Here is a 17012-nt window from a genome sequence, read left to right as displayed (position 1 = left end):
TCAGAGCCAAGAATACATGCCCATTATAAAATTGTATACAACATTGTGGTTACCATTTTATAAAAATCAAGGTACTCCCCACGTCAGAGACAGTCAGCCCGAGTTCTCCTGCTGCACAGAATCTACAAATCACCTTGTTCAGGCTGACCCTCTCGGCTGGGGAGACTTGCATCATAACAATATAGAACACAGAATACCACCTTTGCATTTGCCCTGTGCTCAGCGTGACCAGCTAATGCCTAGAGAGGTAGACCTGAGCCCAATTAGGTAGTCTACTATAGACAGGACAGGTCTATAGGGTCAGGGGGGGACACATCAGGGGCAGGACAGGGAACTACAGGGGAATAGAACTAAAAATCTAGTTACTAGAAAGGTTGTAGAAGACTAAACCAGGTCAGACCGAGGGGGGGCTTCCTCTCTCTGCATTAGCCAACCAAGCAGCAAGCCAGAATGATGTTGATGCTGTTAAAAGCCTTTAACTGAAACACAAGAGAAACACCACAGAGTCCCACACCAGTTTAAAGGATGTCCCGCAGCTATTTCACAACATAATTAAGCTCACACTTCATTTGGATAGTTCCCAATAGATGGTACAGAGATCCTGAAGCTAATAGTCCCCACCTAGTAAGCCAAACTTTATCAAAATCAAGTGTAAAATAATATTATTTGATTTCTCGGTGTGTGTGTGTGTGTGTGTGTGTGTGTGTGTGTGTGTGTGTGTGTGTGTGTGTGTGTGTGTACATAGGGTATGTATGCGTTTAACCTTCTCTGTATCAAGAGCACCTGGTAGCTGTAACAGGAAGTTGGATTTAAATTTTTTTTTTTTTACAGCTGTTTAAGTGTTATTGTTGATCATTTGGAGTCAACGGGTCCAGTCCATCGTCGTCACGTGACCTCATTTCATACGTCTTTATCACCCAGCTGAGACCTTAGCAGAGCCAGAAAGATACTCCCTGATAGATCTGGAACACAGCGTAGCCAATCCTCCACAGATCATACTAGTGATGCCTTTAGGAACATAAAGTAATGATTCATTCCCCCTTTTAAAACCCATTATCCAATCTGATTGAAGATAATACAGCCGACGGGCTGACCACTACCTTATAATCTCCATTTCATCTATTTTAAGTTAATGTAACAATGTTAGATAAAGAGATTTGTACAAGGGAAGTGTGGTAATGTTGAAAGATGTGGATCTCACTAATGAATCAGTGTTAAACGCTTAACTAAATAGCTGCGGACATGGTGCAGGTGTGGGGGTGTTTCCTTGTGTCTCACCTGAAGACTAGCAACAGTGAGACGGCGGGCGTCGTCCGTAGGCGCCATGACAGGCACAAGGTACGGGCTGTCTGGGATGTGCTCCTCGTTGAACTTCACTGACACCTCGTAGTCACCTGTGGAGAAAGATGTGTGTTGACAAACCATTCTGGTACTGTACAGACCACGGCTGTCTGAAATCAGAGAGAGGTCAGAGACCTGGCCGTGTGGTGCCAGGACAACAACCTCTCCCTCAACGTGATCAAGACTAAGGAGATGATTGTGGACTACAGGATAAGGAGGACCGAGCACGCCCCATTCTCATCAACGGGACTGTAGTGGAGCAAGTTGAGAGCTTCAAGTTCCTTGGTGTCCAAATCACCAACAAACTAACATGGTCCAAACACACCAAGACAGTTGTCAGGAGACTGAACAGATTTGTATTTCGGTGAATGTTGTTAGACACGTGGGTCTCTATAGACGATTCTCTTCCTCAATGCCGTGCAGTGAATTCTACTAAATGAAAAGCTGAAACGAGTTTAACATCCTGGCATTTAAAACATTCTCCATTATAAATTCACATACTATAAAAACAGTATTTATTCACATATCCAAAATGCCTACTATTTCAAACTTAAGCACAGGTTCACAGCCAGGTACACCGTTACCTTGACCAAGCAGACCCATCCAACCTTCAGACACGCAGTAAAACATTGAGCATACAAAAATAGATTTGAACATTTTAAAGTATATACGTTGGACAGATAGTTGACCAGGTTGCAGTGTTCCTACCAGGCTCCTGAGCTACGTAGGACACTTCACAGGACCCATCCTTCCTGTCTTCAAAGGAGATCTCAGCTCTGCTGGGCCCCTCTACAGCGACAGACAGACCACCGGCACCAGCCTCCCGTGTCCAGATACTGAACTCCGCTTGGAGGAGGAGGAGACCCGTATAAATATTATAGAGTAACATTTTCCCCCATATGGAGAGAGATGTGATGAAGGTATATAGAGGGATCTGGGAGACAGATGGAGATATATCAGATGGCTCTACCTGGTTCTCCACACTCTGCCTTCTCCAGGCCTGGTCCACCGGCCCTGACCTTTCCAGCCCCTCCCTCTCCCAGGGGCCCCACAGTGAACTGGAAGGGGCTCCCTGGAATGTGCTGGTCCCTGTATTTCACATCCACCGTGTGAATTCCCATCTCATGGGGAACGAAGCGTACGCAGTAGGTGCTGGGCCCCACCGCCTCCATGTCTGCCTTCTCTGTGGCGCCAGACGGACTGGTTACCTGGGCTGACACGTCATGGATGTCGATCTCTGACAGGGGGAGGGAGAGGGGCAGAGAAGGGAGGTGTTATTCCACAGCAGAAAGAGCAGGAGAGTCTCCCAGTTTCTCTCAGTCCCTCTCCTTCCTCCAGAAAGTCGGGTAATGTTGATATTTAACTTTTAAAAGCAGAACATAAAAGAAACCAAAACATGCATCTTTAAATAAAACGGAATAATCTTAAAGACTCTTGGTGCATGTGAAGGCACGAGCACACACACACACACTTGTGACATGCTGTGATGGAGTGCGTTCATGCTGCCAACCTCGCCATCCGAAAGCCCAGTGCTATCAACGCACCCTCCAGCCCTGTGGGCCTCTCCAGGGGGGTAGCAGAGCTCCACATGCCCACCGCCCTGCACCGTACCAAGGTAGTAGCAGTAGAGTCCCTGCCTAGAACCAGGGTAACACCAGAGGTCCTCCACATGCCCGGGGCCCTGCCCAGTACCAGACCAGACAGCCTGGACACCACTCTGCCTCTAGGGGACCCATGGGACCCTCCACGGCCCCCCAGCCACACAGAGCAGTGGGAGCGACATATAGGAGATACACCATAGAGGATTTCCCGGGATAGAGCCAGAAGGAACCACGTCGCTATAGAAGAGAAACAGGCAGGGACAGAGAGAAACAGGGACACAGAGAGAGAAACACAGAGAGAGAAACACAGAGACAGAGACAGAGACAGAGAGAGAAACAGAGACAGAGAGAGAAACAGAGACAGAGAGAGAAACAGGGACAGAGAGAGAAACAGGGACAGAGAGAGAAACAGGGACAGAGAGAAACAGGGACAGAGAGAAACAGGGACAGAGAGAAACAGGGACAGAGAGAAACAGGGACAGAGAGAAACAGGGACAGAGAGAAACAGGGACAGAGAGAAACAGGGACAGAGAGAAACAGGGACAGAGAGAAACAGGGACAGAGAGAAACAGGGACAGAGAGAAACAGGGACAGAGAGAAACAGGGACAGAGAGAAACAGGGACAGAGAGAAACAGGGACAGAGAGAAACAGGGACAGAGAGAAACAGGGACAGAGAGAAACAGGGACAGAGAGAAACAGGGACAGAGAGAAACAGGGACAGAGAGAAACAGGGACAGAGAGAAACAGGGACAGAGAGAAACAGGGACAGAGAGAAACAGGGACAGAGAGAAACAGGGACAGAGAGAAACAGGGACAGAGAGAAACAGGGACAGAGAGAAACAGGGACAGAGAGAAACAGGGACAGAGAGAAACAGGGACAGAGAGAAACAGGGACAGAGAGAAACAGGGACAGAGAGAAACAGGGACAGAGAGAAACAGGGACAGAGAGAAACAGGGACAGAGAGAAACAGGGACAGAGAGAAACAGGGACAGAGAGAAACAGGGACAGAGAGAAACAGGGACAGAGAGAAACAGGGACAGAGAGAAACAGGGACAGAGAGAAACAGGGACAGAGAGAAACAGGGATAGAGAGAAATCAGGGCTGGAAAGAGAGAGGCCCAGGTACAGGAAACAGGAAACACAAAAGTAGATGAAATAGCAAAGTAGGATAAAGAAACCTCAGAACCCATGTAGAATAGGGACATCAGTAGTACAGGGAACCTTACTGACCCCCCCAAAAAAGAACACTGTTGGTTCAGTCCACACCCAGAGTATGACATCAGCACACCGCTCCAGTGAATGGGCCTCCACGATATGGGGAACATCCAGCCCATCCTACTTCCTTGGGATAGCCAACAGTAAATCCTCTACAGTCCAATACTCATTCTACAGCGTTGGCCAACCCTCCATCTGCATGGCCTATACAAACATGGATGGGCGTGTGGCCTCAGAGCCACAATTAGAGAGGGAACAGAGGGAGCTGGCAGGCACTCGATGAGCTGTTCTAACTTGGCTGCCAAGTGACACGTCTTCTGAACGAGACAAGGTTTCCCAGAGGTCTGTGCGTTTCAGAAATAAACTCTAAAAGAGACGTTTCTTTCTACTGTACTATGGGGAGAGTAGATGTAATGTGTGTACTTGTAGACATACCCTAATATCTCTGTCCATGTGGTTTCAGTTATAGCAGACAAACTTTGGACAAAGTCCTTGCTACTTCGGCATGAGGCTGAACAGCCAACAAGCTTTGTCGTCAACATACACAGTAAACTTAAATCAGCTTTGCAAATTCGGTTCATTTAGACCTTTAAAATTACACAAAGAATACTTGTCTCAAAATCAATAGATGGAAAAATATATGTCTGTCAAATTTCCATCTATGGCCCCCCCAGATTGGAACGCCCCATTTCAGAAACGTACTTCTGGCACATGTGTACTCATTCATACCTGGATGGAACACTCTTCCCAGAGTCAATCGAGGGGCGCACGTACAGAGGGGCGGGGCGCACGTACAGAGGGGCGGGGCGCACGTACAGAGGGGCGGGGCGCACGTACAGAGGGGCGGGGCGCACGTACAGAGGGGCGGGGCGCACGTACAGAGGGGCGGGGCGCACGTACAGAGGGGCGGGGCGACTAGCAAACTGCTCCGAACATAGAAAATTAATAACTTTGGTGGACCAAATGTCACTGAAATTGTTTAATATAAAATATATCTTGCCGGTCAGTGAATGTAACAAATTAAAGGCCTATTATAACTAAACAATTCAATTCAATATTAAAACATTTCAGGCTGGTAATATATATAGGTTATATACAGGCTGGTAATATATATAGGTTATATACAGGCTGGTAATATATATAGGTTATATACAGGCTGGTAATATATAAATACATACACAGGTTGATAATACATTCTATAGGTGTTCTTACCTGGTATCTTGAGGTTGAGGTCACAGACACTACCGACAGTGGCGATGGAAGCAGCCTTCTGTCTCCTGGTGATGCTCTCTCTGATACGGCCCTCACCGGTCACCTTCACCGCGAACGGGCTGCCTGTGGCGACGAACACACACAGCAGGGACAACGGTCACTTCATTTTAGAAGAAATTAATCAAATTAACATTATACCATTTTAAAAATGAGATCACTGACAATTCACAACTTCAAGCTCTGCTGCAACACCAGATGGGCATCTTAGATACGAAGCACATTACATCTACTCAGGGTTTTATAAAGCGAACTAGCTTCAGTTCTTCACATTCCAGCTCTGGCTTCAACCGTACAACGACGGTGGATATTGCTCGTCCGCCCATGTTGCTCGTGGCTAGTTGAACGCAGAAACATCAATCCATGGGCTAGACTGAGCCACATTTTCATTTGTGCCCAAATCAAAAAGAGGAAGTTGTCACAAATTCAGAAGGCTGTGGTAGAAAACAAGCTTTTAGAAGTACCAGGATGGAGACCAGGCAGTAATCGAGTGGAGTTATATTTAACTCTAATATCACAGAGTTGTTGAATACTTGGATCTAATTGGTTCGAAGGGCATTCTAGAAATACAGGTGTGCCAAGCTTGTAGCGTCATACCCAATAACACTCAAAGCCGTATTCGCTGCCAAAGGTGCTTACCCAAAGTACTGAGTAAAGGGTCTGAATACTTATGTAAATCAGATTTAATTTTTTAATAAAATTAGCAAACAATTCTAAAAACCTGTTTTTGCTTTGTCATTATGGGGAATTGTGTGTAGATTGATGAGAATTGAAGGCATTTAGCTCATCTGGTCGTGTCACTGGGCAGCTCGTGGCTGGGTTACCCTTTGGAATCCGTGATCGATGTGGCAGGATGTCAGAGCCGGCGGAGTTAAATCTCAGTCCTGTATTGACGCTTTGCCCGTTTGACTGCTCGGACGTCGTAGTGGGATGTCATATAAACATCCAGATTAGAGTCCCGCTCCTTCAACGTGGCAACTCTAGCTTTTAGCTCAGTGCGGATGTTGCCTGTAATCCATGGCTTCTGGTTGGGGAATGTACGTACGGTCAACTGTGGGGACGGTTTTGTCGACGTAGTTAAATTAGCCGATGACTGATGTCGTTAACGCCTAAATTCCATCAGATTATTCCAGAACATACCCCAGTCTGTTAGGGAAACAGTTCTGTAGATAAGCATTCACTTCATTGGACCACGGTCACTGGACCACGGTCACTGGTACTTCCAGTTTGAGTTTTTGCTTGTAAGCGGGAATCAGGATGAGAGTTAAGGTCAGATTTGCAGCTTTGTATGAGTCTCTGTGTGGAGTAAAGGCGGTATAGAGTTTGTTCTCCCTCTGGTTGCACATTTAACATGCTGGTAGAAATGAGGCGAAACGGATTTATGTTTCCCCGCATTAAAATCACCGGCCACTAGGAATGCCACCTCTGGATGAGCGTTTTCCTGTTTGCTCTATGGTCGTATACAGCTGGTTGAGTGCAGTCTTAGGGCCAGCATCAGTTTGTTGTGGTAAATAGTATGGTCTAGCCCACCCATTGAGTTAGCCTGCCGCAGAGCAGCATCAGTTTGTTGTGGTAAATAGTATGGTCTAGCCCACCCATTGAGTAAGCCTGCCGCAGAGCAGCATCAGTTTGTTGTGGTAAATAGTATGGTCTAGCCCACCCATTGAGTTAGCCTGCCGCAGAGAAGGTTAGTAAATGATTCATTGTCATAGAAATGTACCTGGCTAAAAGGTGAGCCACATTCCTATGACCAGTTATCCCGAGTCGAACCCCAAAGTTAACTCCTCAAACCTGATTGGTAGGATCCTCCTCGTTGACCCTGATCATTTTGGTATAAAGGAGAGTCTGGTACAATAACAGAGCTGTACGTAGACTCACCTGGCACGTGTTGGTCAGCGAAGCGTACGGAGACGATGTAGGAGCCTGGTTCTGACGGGCAGTAGGAGACGACACATGTCCCATCCTCCACGTCCTGGGTCTGGATGTCCACCTTACTGGGTCCCTCAACAGATAGGGCCAGACCCCCGTAACCTGGGTGACAGAGTAGACAGTCAGACCCTGGATAGACCGGATCAGACCCCCGTAACCTGGGTGACAGTAGACAGTCAGACCCTGGATAGACAGGATCAGACCCCTGTAGCCTGGGTGACAGTAGACAGTCAGACCCTGGATAGACAGGATCAGACCCCCGTAACCTGGGTGACAGAGTAGACAGTCAGACCCTGGATAGACAGGATCAGACCCCCGTAGCCTGGGTGACAGTAGACAGTCAGACCCTGGATAGACAGGATCAGACCCCCGTAACCTGGGTGACAGAGTAGACAGTCAGACCCTGGATAGACAGGATCAGACCCCTGTAACCTGGGTGACAGAGTAGACAGTCAGACCCTGGATAGACCGGATCAGACCCCTGTAGCCTACAACAACACCAGTCAGGCAGTTCTGAGAGTGAGACTGAGCCATGTGTTGCCAAGTGGCGCAGCGGTTGCGATGCAGTGCCTTAGACCATGGTTCGATTCCGGGCCGTATCACAACCGGCTGTGATTGGGAGTCCCATAGGACGGTGTACAAATGGCCCAGCATCGTCCGGGTTTGGCCCGGGGTAGGCCATCATTGTAAATAAGAATTTGTTCAGACTTTAGTTAAATAAAAAGGTTGAAAAACATTCTTTAGATTTGAACCCCACTCAACTGCATTCAGCAGTCGTGTCCGTTTAGGAAACCATTGGGACCATTTGACCAAATCAAAAGATGCTTTCTATCCAACCATGACGCTGGAGATTGACTGACAAATCCAGACGTAAAAGCCACATTATCACGTTCACATTATACAGTCAACGAAGACTAAACTTAATAACAGAATCACATCTCTGGTTTCCAGAAAGAATAGTTTGGGTTCGCCGTAATACAGTGTTAAAGGTTAAATAACCCCATTATGGTTCATTCTCTTCCTTTATATCTGTAGGCCTGTTCCATACCCAGTCTGATTGGAGGCCCGACTATTCTACCCAATCACAACGACTGTGTCCCAAACCACAGCCTGTTCACTACAATTTAACCAGGGCCAATAGGGAATAGGGTTCCATTCGGGACACAGCCACTGACTCCACAACATCCTAGGTCCTAATCACACTGTAGAGGTTTTGGCTGAAACTTAGATTCTCTCACTTATGTTAACTACCGTTAACGGAACCTGAGACACCGCCAGAGACATTGTGTTAAGTGTGTGTGAAGGTGTGAGAATCAATAACGGGAAACAGAAACGCTGGGAACCAGGCCCCGGAGACACAGGAACCAGGCCCCGGAGACACAGGAACCAGGCCCGTAAGAACATGAGACTTGTAGTGGCTTCCTTTAGTCTTTACCATAGCCACTGCCCAAGCCTGAAGCGGGGTTGTTTGGTATGCATACAGTCCACAGTCAAGGTTTCCAAAAGGCCAAACATTCCATGACATCCAGGGATATGGTGCAACAAAAATGTTTTTTTCTTCTTATATCTAACATATAAATGATTCTCCAATCAACTTAAAGCATAGAATACTTGATATGGAAAATACATATTATGACCTATATGTCTGTATGTCTGTATGGTCAAAAAACTATACCGCTCCCGCATCTAGCAAGGACTCCCTCCCGAAGGCCCAACTTCCTGCCTTTATCCTAACACAATTACCACAATACAATGAACAGGCAAGAGGGGGGGCCAAATGGCTGAGTTACACTAACAACAAATGAATACATCTCAATCAGGTAAATATAAATCATAAAAGTACGTACCTAATATTTCATCATTTACATTCATATTTAATATATTTACACAAATATACATGGAGCTCCATACGTTCGTTTTTTTATACAAATATGTCCAAATCGGCTCTAACAAGACTAACTACAAAATCAACCCCCATGGCCTCTTAAAGCAACCATTCCCAATAGGAGACGCATTATTTTAAGGGGGGGGTAGTAGTAACAGAGTTTGGCGGGGTGTAACAAGTTATAGGGTACTATTCAAGACACTCACCTGCTTCTCGTGTGTCTACCACAAAGTCAGACGTGTCGAAGGTGTGTCCCTCGACCAGCCCCTGTCCGTACACCTTGACCTTGGAGGCGTCTCCGATCTCAGATTGCACAACCATGATTGTGATGGGGCTGTTGGGAACATGGCAGCCATTCTTCTTGATGCTCACCACGTGCTCCCCAACCTCCCTCGGGATGAAGGAAATACCTGGGGAGAGAGAGAGAAAAGGGGAGGAAGGGTAGATGGGACAGAGGGGCAGAGAGAGAGAGAAAAGGGGAAGGGTAGATGAGACAGAGGGGCAGAGAGAGAGAGAGAGAGAAAAGGGGAAGGGTAGATGGGACAGAGGGGCAGGGAGAGAGAGAGAAAAAGGGAGAAAGGGTAGATGGGACAGAGGGGCAGGGAGAGAGAGAGAGAAAAAGGGAGAAAGGGTAGATGGGACAGAGGGGCAGGGAGAGAGAGTTAGAGGCCCTGCTAAGCTATTTTAATCTAGACATAAATTCATTTATTATAGGTCAGACATAAATCCATACCAGTGCAGTCACCTGTCAGTGACCTACTCATACATCACCTGTCAGTGACCCACTCATACATCACCTGTCAGTGACCCTACTCATACATCACCTGTCAGTGACCCTACTCATACATCACCTGTCAGTGACCCTACTCATACATCACCTGTCAGTGACCCTACTCATACATCACCTGTCAGTGACCCTACTCATACATCACCTGTCAGTGACCCTACTCATACATCACCTGTCAGTGACCCTACTCATACATCACCTGTCAGTGACCCTACTCATACATCACCTGTCAGTGACCCTACTCATACATCACCTGTCAGTGACCCTACTCATACATCACCTGTCAGTGACCCTACTCATACATGGTATATACCAGCACATACATCCTGTCTCCATACTCCCTTGCCAAACAAATGTAATTCCTCAAGAAAACTCCCAGCCCTTCAGTCAGTTGAATCAGTGGGTAAACAGACCAACAGTTCATCCACCTTCGGTGTAAAAATGCATTGAAAGTATAAGGAGCGCTACAGTCACATCGCGGCCGGCAAACAGTTATTCCACACATTTGTTTACCGCTGAAGAATAATAAGACTGTACAGGTTTAAGCAGATTCCCAGGACACACAGCCCTGCCACAGGGGGAGCAGCCATGCTTTACAAGATGGATGGTCGTCGGGCTGGGGTCAGGACGTACCGACGTGGTCGTCGGGCTGGGGGTCAGGACGTACCGACGTGGTCGTCGGGCTGGGGGTCAGGACGTACCGACGTGGTCGTCGGGCTGGGGGTCAGGGACGTACCGACGTGGTCGTCGGGCTGGGGGTCAGGACGTACCGACGTGGTCGTCGGGCTGGGGGTCAGGACGTACCGACGTGGTCGTCGGGCTGGGGGTCAGGACGTACCGACGTGGTCGTCGGGCTGGGGGTCAGGACGTACCGACGTGGTCGTCGGGCTGGGGTCAGGACGTACCGACGTGGTCGTCGGGCTGGGGTCAGGACGTACCGACGTGGTCGTCGGGCTGGGGTTAGGGTCAGGTCTTACCGATGTGGTTATTTGGCTGGGGTCAGGTCTTACCGATGTGGTTGTTGGGCTGTCTCTTGAGCAGACATGGTTCATCGCGGCCAGAGGGGGCTTTGATGCTGGCGGTAAGTAGAGACAGGTCAGTTTCTGTAATGTCCAGGGAGAAGTCTGCTGCAGAACCCAACTTCAACTGGGAACAACGTTTCTCCTCTGCGAAGAGACAGACAGGGGTTAGTGAGTTAGAGGCTTTCAGGATGAGACTTAGAGAATCAGGTCAGGGATAGGTGTTTTATTGATTACATTTACTGGCAGAACGTTAAAAAGTTTATATAAATAACGATCTGGTGTCATTGGTAGAGTCAGAGAATGGACTGAAAGTGCACTGAGCACAACACTGTGGGGCAGGTGGAAATGGTTTAGCAGCCTGTCCAATACACTGGAATACAAAAGAAGCCAACCACTCGACAGGCTCTTGATGAGTTTAGGGACTTTAAACCTATTAATGATGTGTGCGAGTCACGTCACCCATCTGGTTTCTAACCTCATCTGGATGGATCCATAACGATTCACTGAGGGAATAAAATCACTGAACGACAGAAATAGTGGAATAAAGTAGGCTAATGCAATTGAAGGCAAATGGTTGCTTACTGAAACTCCCAAAGTTATCCCATGTTAAAATAGGATTTGAAGCAATAGCCTACCCACGTGTGGTCAACCATTTCAGCACCGTTTCATACTGCTGAGACCAGCATGGAGACTGGTCCGTTACACACTGCTCTGAGACCAGCATGGAGACTGGTCCGTTTCACACTGCTCTGAGACCAGCATGGAGAATGGACCGTTACACACTGCTCTGAGACCAGCATGGAGACTGGTCCGTTTCACACTGCTCTGAGACCAGCATGGGGGACTGGTCTTGATAAATCTGATTTGTATTTTCACTGAATCTCTGTTTGGATATTGGTTAGACTAGAACTAGGGTGTGGAAATGTTAGGATCATTTTGCTCTTCACTTAGTAACCTTGGCCTTGTCCTGACCAGTCATGTTGTACTGCTCCATCTTCTAAGAGAAACACAGGCCGACAAAAAGCATTTGACAGTAGCCTCTCTTTCTTGGAAAAGAAAAACCATAATATGAATCAATTTAATTTTAGATAAACAAAACAAATAATTTACAAACAAATTAGAATCAACCCCATTAGTCTGTTCTAAAAAATATATTGTAAAGTCTAGTACAGCCAATATTAAAAACAGTCAAACGCATTTGTGAATTCAACGCCTTTAACCGACAAGTTACGATTTATTCATTTTTTGATTTATTATTCAAGGCTCCTTTTGTTATTTCGTTTTATAACTGAAATGTTTGACGGCATTTAAAGACATGGATAACATGACATACTGTATATTGAAAGAGGCCGGTATGCCAATAAGTCCTGCTCAAAACAGCAACAGAGAAGCAAGACTCAAACCTACAGCCTCCTAGTCTTTAAAACAACTTCTCAAAGACGCCCTCTGGTGGTCAAACGAGCATTAACGGCAACGATGACGTCATGCACGCCAACGTGCAGTACCGCGGCATACCACAAGCTGAACCACTGACCATGTGCTTTTCTCTCAGAGAGTGTGAATGTAACGTTAGTCTTTTCATTGCAGGGCACCAGTATGTTGTAATAAGGTTAGGAGAGAGAGAGAGAGAGAAAGTGTTATGTGATCCTAGCATTGTGTGTGTGTGTGTGTGTCTTACCGGTGATCCTAGCGTTGAAGGGGCTGCCAGCGATGTGCTTGTCGTTGTATCTGACCAGGATATGGTAGTCTCCAGGGAGAACAGGCAGGTAGGTCACTGTGCAGGTACCATCTTTATTATCCACACAGGTGATATCTGCCTTGGAAGGACCCTCGATGGCCAAGTCCAAACCTCCTGGAGACCAGTCAGAAACGGTCAACGGGGATCAGATGGTTCCTCTAACACTTTCATAAGGATGTTCCAGACAGCCACGGCATCTACCAGTCATCATTTACAGTAAAACATGAAAGTCTCTGCTATGCTACGCATTTCAATTCCCCCTCAGAGCAAACCATGTCTCCTCTGTACGTACCCTCGGCAGCGTCCTCTGTGTAGATGGTGAACATGGCAGTCCTGTTGGCGACGCCGTAGACCAGACCGGGACCGGAGGCAGTCACATTGGCACTGTTGGCGTTGTTCACATAGAACTGTAGAGGAGACTCTGAAGAGACAACGACAACATCATCAACCTGAGACTATAAGCTAGGAGGGCTAGGAGTTGTCCTTGATCAGACAGAACAACTCCTGGTCCTATAACACGTGGTGGTTGTCTACGAGTACTGTGTCTGAGCATCAAAACTCATAGTACGCTGATGCAGAGCTCTCGTCTGCATTACAACAAATATCCATCCAGGTTGGACAGCAGAGATCAGGTGTTGATCCCCCCGTACCCCCCACACTAAACCTCCATTCCTCACACCGTACCCCCACAGTAGCCCTCCATTCCTCACACCGTACCCCCACACTAACCCTCCATTCCTCACACCGTACCCCCACACTAACCCTCCATTCCTCACACCGTACCCCCACAGTAGCCATCCATTCCGCACACCGTACCCCCACAGTAGCCATCCATTCCGCACACCGTACCCCCACACTAACCCTCCATTCCGCACACCGTATCCCCACAGTAGCCCTCCAAGGGTCCCAGGGAGGGATCGACACATTCTCCTGATATCACCAGGAGAAGTCTTTCACCAACAGCGTCATCTCAACAGGTCTGAGCTCAAAACAGAATCTCGCAGAAAGGAGGATCTTTTCAACTGAGCGATTCTCTTCTTCCCTCCGCCTCTCCCCCTCCCTCCGCCTCTCCCCCCTCCCTCCGCCTCTCCCCCCTCCCTCCGCCTCCCCCCCTCCCTCCGCCTCTCCCCCCCTCCCTCCGCCTGTTCTGACATCCCCCTCCCTCCGATCTCTCCCCCCCTCCCTCCGCCCTCTCCCCTCCCCCCCCTCCCTCCGCCTCTCCCCTCCCCCCCTCCTCCGCCTCTCCCCTCCCCCCTCCCTCCGCCTCTCCCCTCCCCCCTCCCTCCGCCTCTCCCCCCCCCCTCCCTCCGCCTCTCCCCCCTCCCTCCGCCTCTCCCCCCTCCCTCCGCCTCTCCCCCTCCCTCCGCCTCTCCCCCCCCCTCCCTCCGCCTCTCCCCCTCCCTCCGCCTCTCCCCCTCCCTCCGCCTCTCCCCCCTCCTCCCTCCCTGGTATGTCCTGTTCATGACATCAACACACAGGAATCCCGACAGGATATTCATCACTCCTCTGTGCCCTGTGTGGTGTGTGTGAGATCTGTGTTCCTGCGTTGGGGAGATATTTGCCTTTGTTCCACAGCCTGTTATTCTAGCAGCAAAACAAACAAGTAAACAAACCCTGAAAGTGCACGTTGTGTTGTGTGCACGTTGTGTTGTGTTGTGTTGTGTGCACGTTGTGTTGTGTTGTGTTGTGTGCACGTTGTGTTGTGTTGTGTTGTGTGCACGTTGTGTTGTGTTGTGTTGTGTGCACGTTGTGTTGTGTTGTGTTGTGTGCACGTTGTGTTGTGTTGTGTTGTGTGCACGTTGTGTTGTGTTGTGTTGTGTGCACGTTGTGTTGTGTTGTGTTGTGTGCACGTTGTGTTGTGTTGTGTTGTGTGCACGTTGTGTTGTGTTGTGTTGTGTGCACGTTGTGTTGTGTTGTGTTGTGTTGTGTTGTGTGCACGTTGTGTTGTGTTGTGTTGTGTGCACGTTGTGTTGTGTTGTGTTGTGTGCACGTTGTGTTGTGTTGTGTTGTGTGCACGTTGTGTTGTGTTGTGTTGTGTGCACGTTGTGTTGTGTTGTGTTGTGTGCACGTTGTGTTGTGTTGTGTGCACGTTGTGTTGTGTTGTGTGCACGTTGTGTTGTGTTGTGTGCACGTTGTGTGCACGTTGTGTTGTGTTGTGTGCACGTTGTGTTGTGTTGTGTGCACGTTGTGTTGTGTTGTGTGCACGTTGTGTTGTGTTGTGTGCACGTTGTGTTGTGTTGTGTGCACGTTGTGTTGTGTTGTGTGCACGTTGTGTTGTGTTGTGTGCACGTTGTGTTGTGTTGTGTGCACGTTGTGTTGTGTTGTGTGCACGTTGTGTTGTGTTGTGTGCACGTTGTGTTGTGTTGTGTTGTGTGCACGTTGTGTTGTGTTGTGTTGTGTGCACGTTGTGTTGTGTTGTGTTGTGTGCACGTTGTGTTGTGTTGTGTTGTGTGCACGTTGTGTTGTGTTGTGTTGTGTGCACGTTGTGTTGTGTTGTGTGCACGTTGTGTTGTGTTGTGTGCACGTTGTGTTGTGTTGTGTGCACGTTGTGTTGTGTTGTGTGCACGTTGTGTTGTGTTGTGTGCACGTTGTGTTGTGTTGTGTGCACGTTGTGTTGTGTTGTGTGCACGTTGTGTTGTGTTGTGTTGTGTGCACGTTGTGTTGTGTTGTGTGCACGTTGTGTTGTGTTGTGTGCACGTTGTGTTGTGTTGTGTGCACGTTGTGTTGTGTTGTGTGCACGTTGTGTTGTGTTGTGTGCACGTTGTGTTGTGTTGTGTGCACGTTGTGTTGTGTTGTGTTGTGTGCACGTTGTGTTGTGTTGTGTTGTGTGCACGTTGTGTTGTGTTGTGTTGTGTGCACGTTGTGTTGTGTTGTGTTGTGTGCACGTTGTGTTGTGTTGTGTGCACGTTGTGTTGTGTTGTGTTGTGTGCACGTTGTGTTGTGTTGTGTTGTGTGCACGTTGTGTTGTGTTGTGTTGTGTGCACGTTGTGTTGTGTTGTGTTGTGTGCACGTTGTGTTGTGTTGTGTGCACGTTGTGTTGTGTTGTGTGCACGTTGTGTTGTGTTGTGTGCACGTTGTGTTGTGTTGTGTGCACGTTGTGTTGTGTTGTGTGCACGTTGTGTTGTGTTGTGTGCACGTTGTGTTGTGTTGTGTGCACGTTGTGTTGTGTGTGCTCTGACCTGGAATGTGTGTTCCGTTGTACTTGATGTGCATCTCGTGTAGACCGGCCTCAGTCGGGGCAAACTTCACTGTGACTGTCCCGTCCTTGTTGTCCATGATCTCAGGCTGAGCAGTCTTCCCCGACGGCATGTGGACCTCACCTAGAGAGAGAGAACGTAGGCTACTAAGAGAAGTTACACTGCCCCACCAAATCGACAGGTCACTCCACACTGCCCCACCAAATCGACAGGTCACTGTGCCAGGAAGCATCTCATTCCAATGTGTTTAGTTAACTTCTTTGAGACTGGGGGGGCAGTAATGAGTAGCTTGGATGAATAAGGTGCCCAGAGTAAACTACCTGCTACTCAGCCATAAAAACTAAAATATGCATATTATTAGTATAAGTGGATAGAAAACACTGACGTTTCTAACTGTTTGAATGATGTCTGAGTATAACAGAACTCATATGGTAAAAACCTGAGAAAAATCCAACCAGGAAGTGGGAAATTTGAGGTTTGTAGTTTTTCAACTTGCGCCCTATCGAAGATAGTGGGATATTGGTCATATTGCACTTCCTAAGACTTCCACTAGATGTCAGTCTTTAGAACCTTGTTTGATGCTTCTACTGTGAAGTGGGGGCTCATAAGGGCTGTTTGAGTCAGGTGTCTGACAGAGTCCCCATCAGCTCGTGACGAGCGTTCATGATAAAGTTAACCCTCGTTCCATTGATTTCATACAGACAAAGGAATTGTCCGGTTGGAACATTTATGATTTATGATAAAAACATCCTAAAGATTGATTCGATACTTTGTTTGACATGTTTCTACGAACTGTAATATAACTTTCTTAACTTTCGCATGGACTCGCCGGCACATCGTGATTTTGGATTGTGTATTAAAACGCACGAACATCGAGGTATTTGGACATAAATGAGGGACTATATCGAACAAATCAAACACTTACTGTGGATCAGGGATTCCTGGGAGTGCATTCTGATGAAGAGCAAATGTAAGTGAATATTTATAATGCTATTTCTGACCTCTGTTGACTACACAACATGGCAGA

General features: G+C 47.8%; 1 protein-coding gene across 1 annotated transcript in view; it reads right to left on the bottom strand.

Annotated features, from left to right (window-relative positions):
• Positions 1-17012, bottom strand: part of LOC124024486 (filamin-B) — a 115942-nt gene that overhangs the window by 11142 nt on the left and 87788 nt on the right. Inside the window, 10 exon segments of the mRNA XM_046338393.1 lie at positions 1279-1394; positions 2050-2187; positions 2312-2578; positions 5371-5493; positions 7306-7458; positions 9448-9651; positions 11039-11194; positions 12729-12902; positions 13081-13209; positions 15968-16108. Coding sequence (XP_046194349.1) covers positions 1279-1394; positions 2050-2187; positions 2312-2578; positions 5371-5493; positions 7306-7458; positions 9448-9651; positions 11039-11194; positions 12729-12902; positions 13081-13209; positions 15968-16108 — 1601 coding nt within the window.

Source organism: Oncorhynchus gorbuscha, linkage group LG03 (genome assembly GCF_021184085.1).
Source record: "Oncorhynchus gorbuscha isolate QuinsamMale2020 ecotype Even-year linkage group LG03, OgorEven_v1.0, whole genome shotgun sequence".
Taxonomy (NCBI): domain Eukaryota; kingdom Metazoa; phylum Chordata; class Actinopteri; order Salmoniformes; family Salmonidae; genus Oncorhynchus; species Oncorhynchus gorbuscha.
This window is presented reverse-complemented; position numbering and strand designations above follow the sequence as displayed.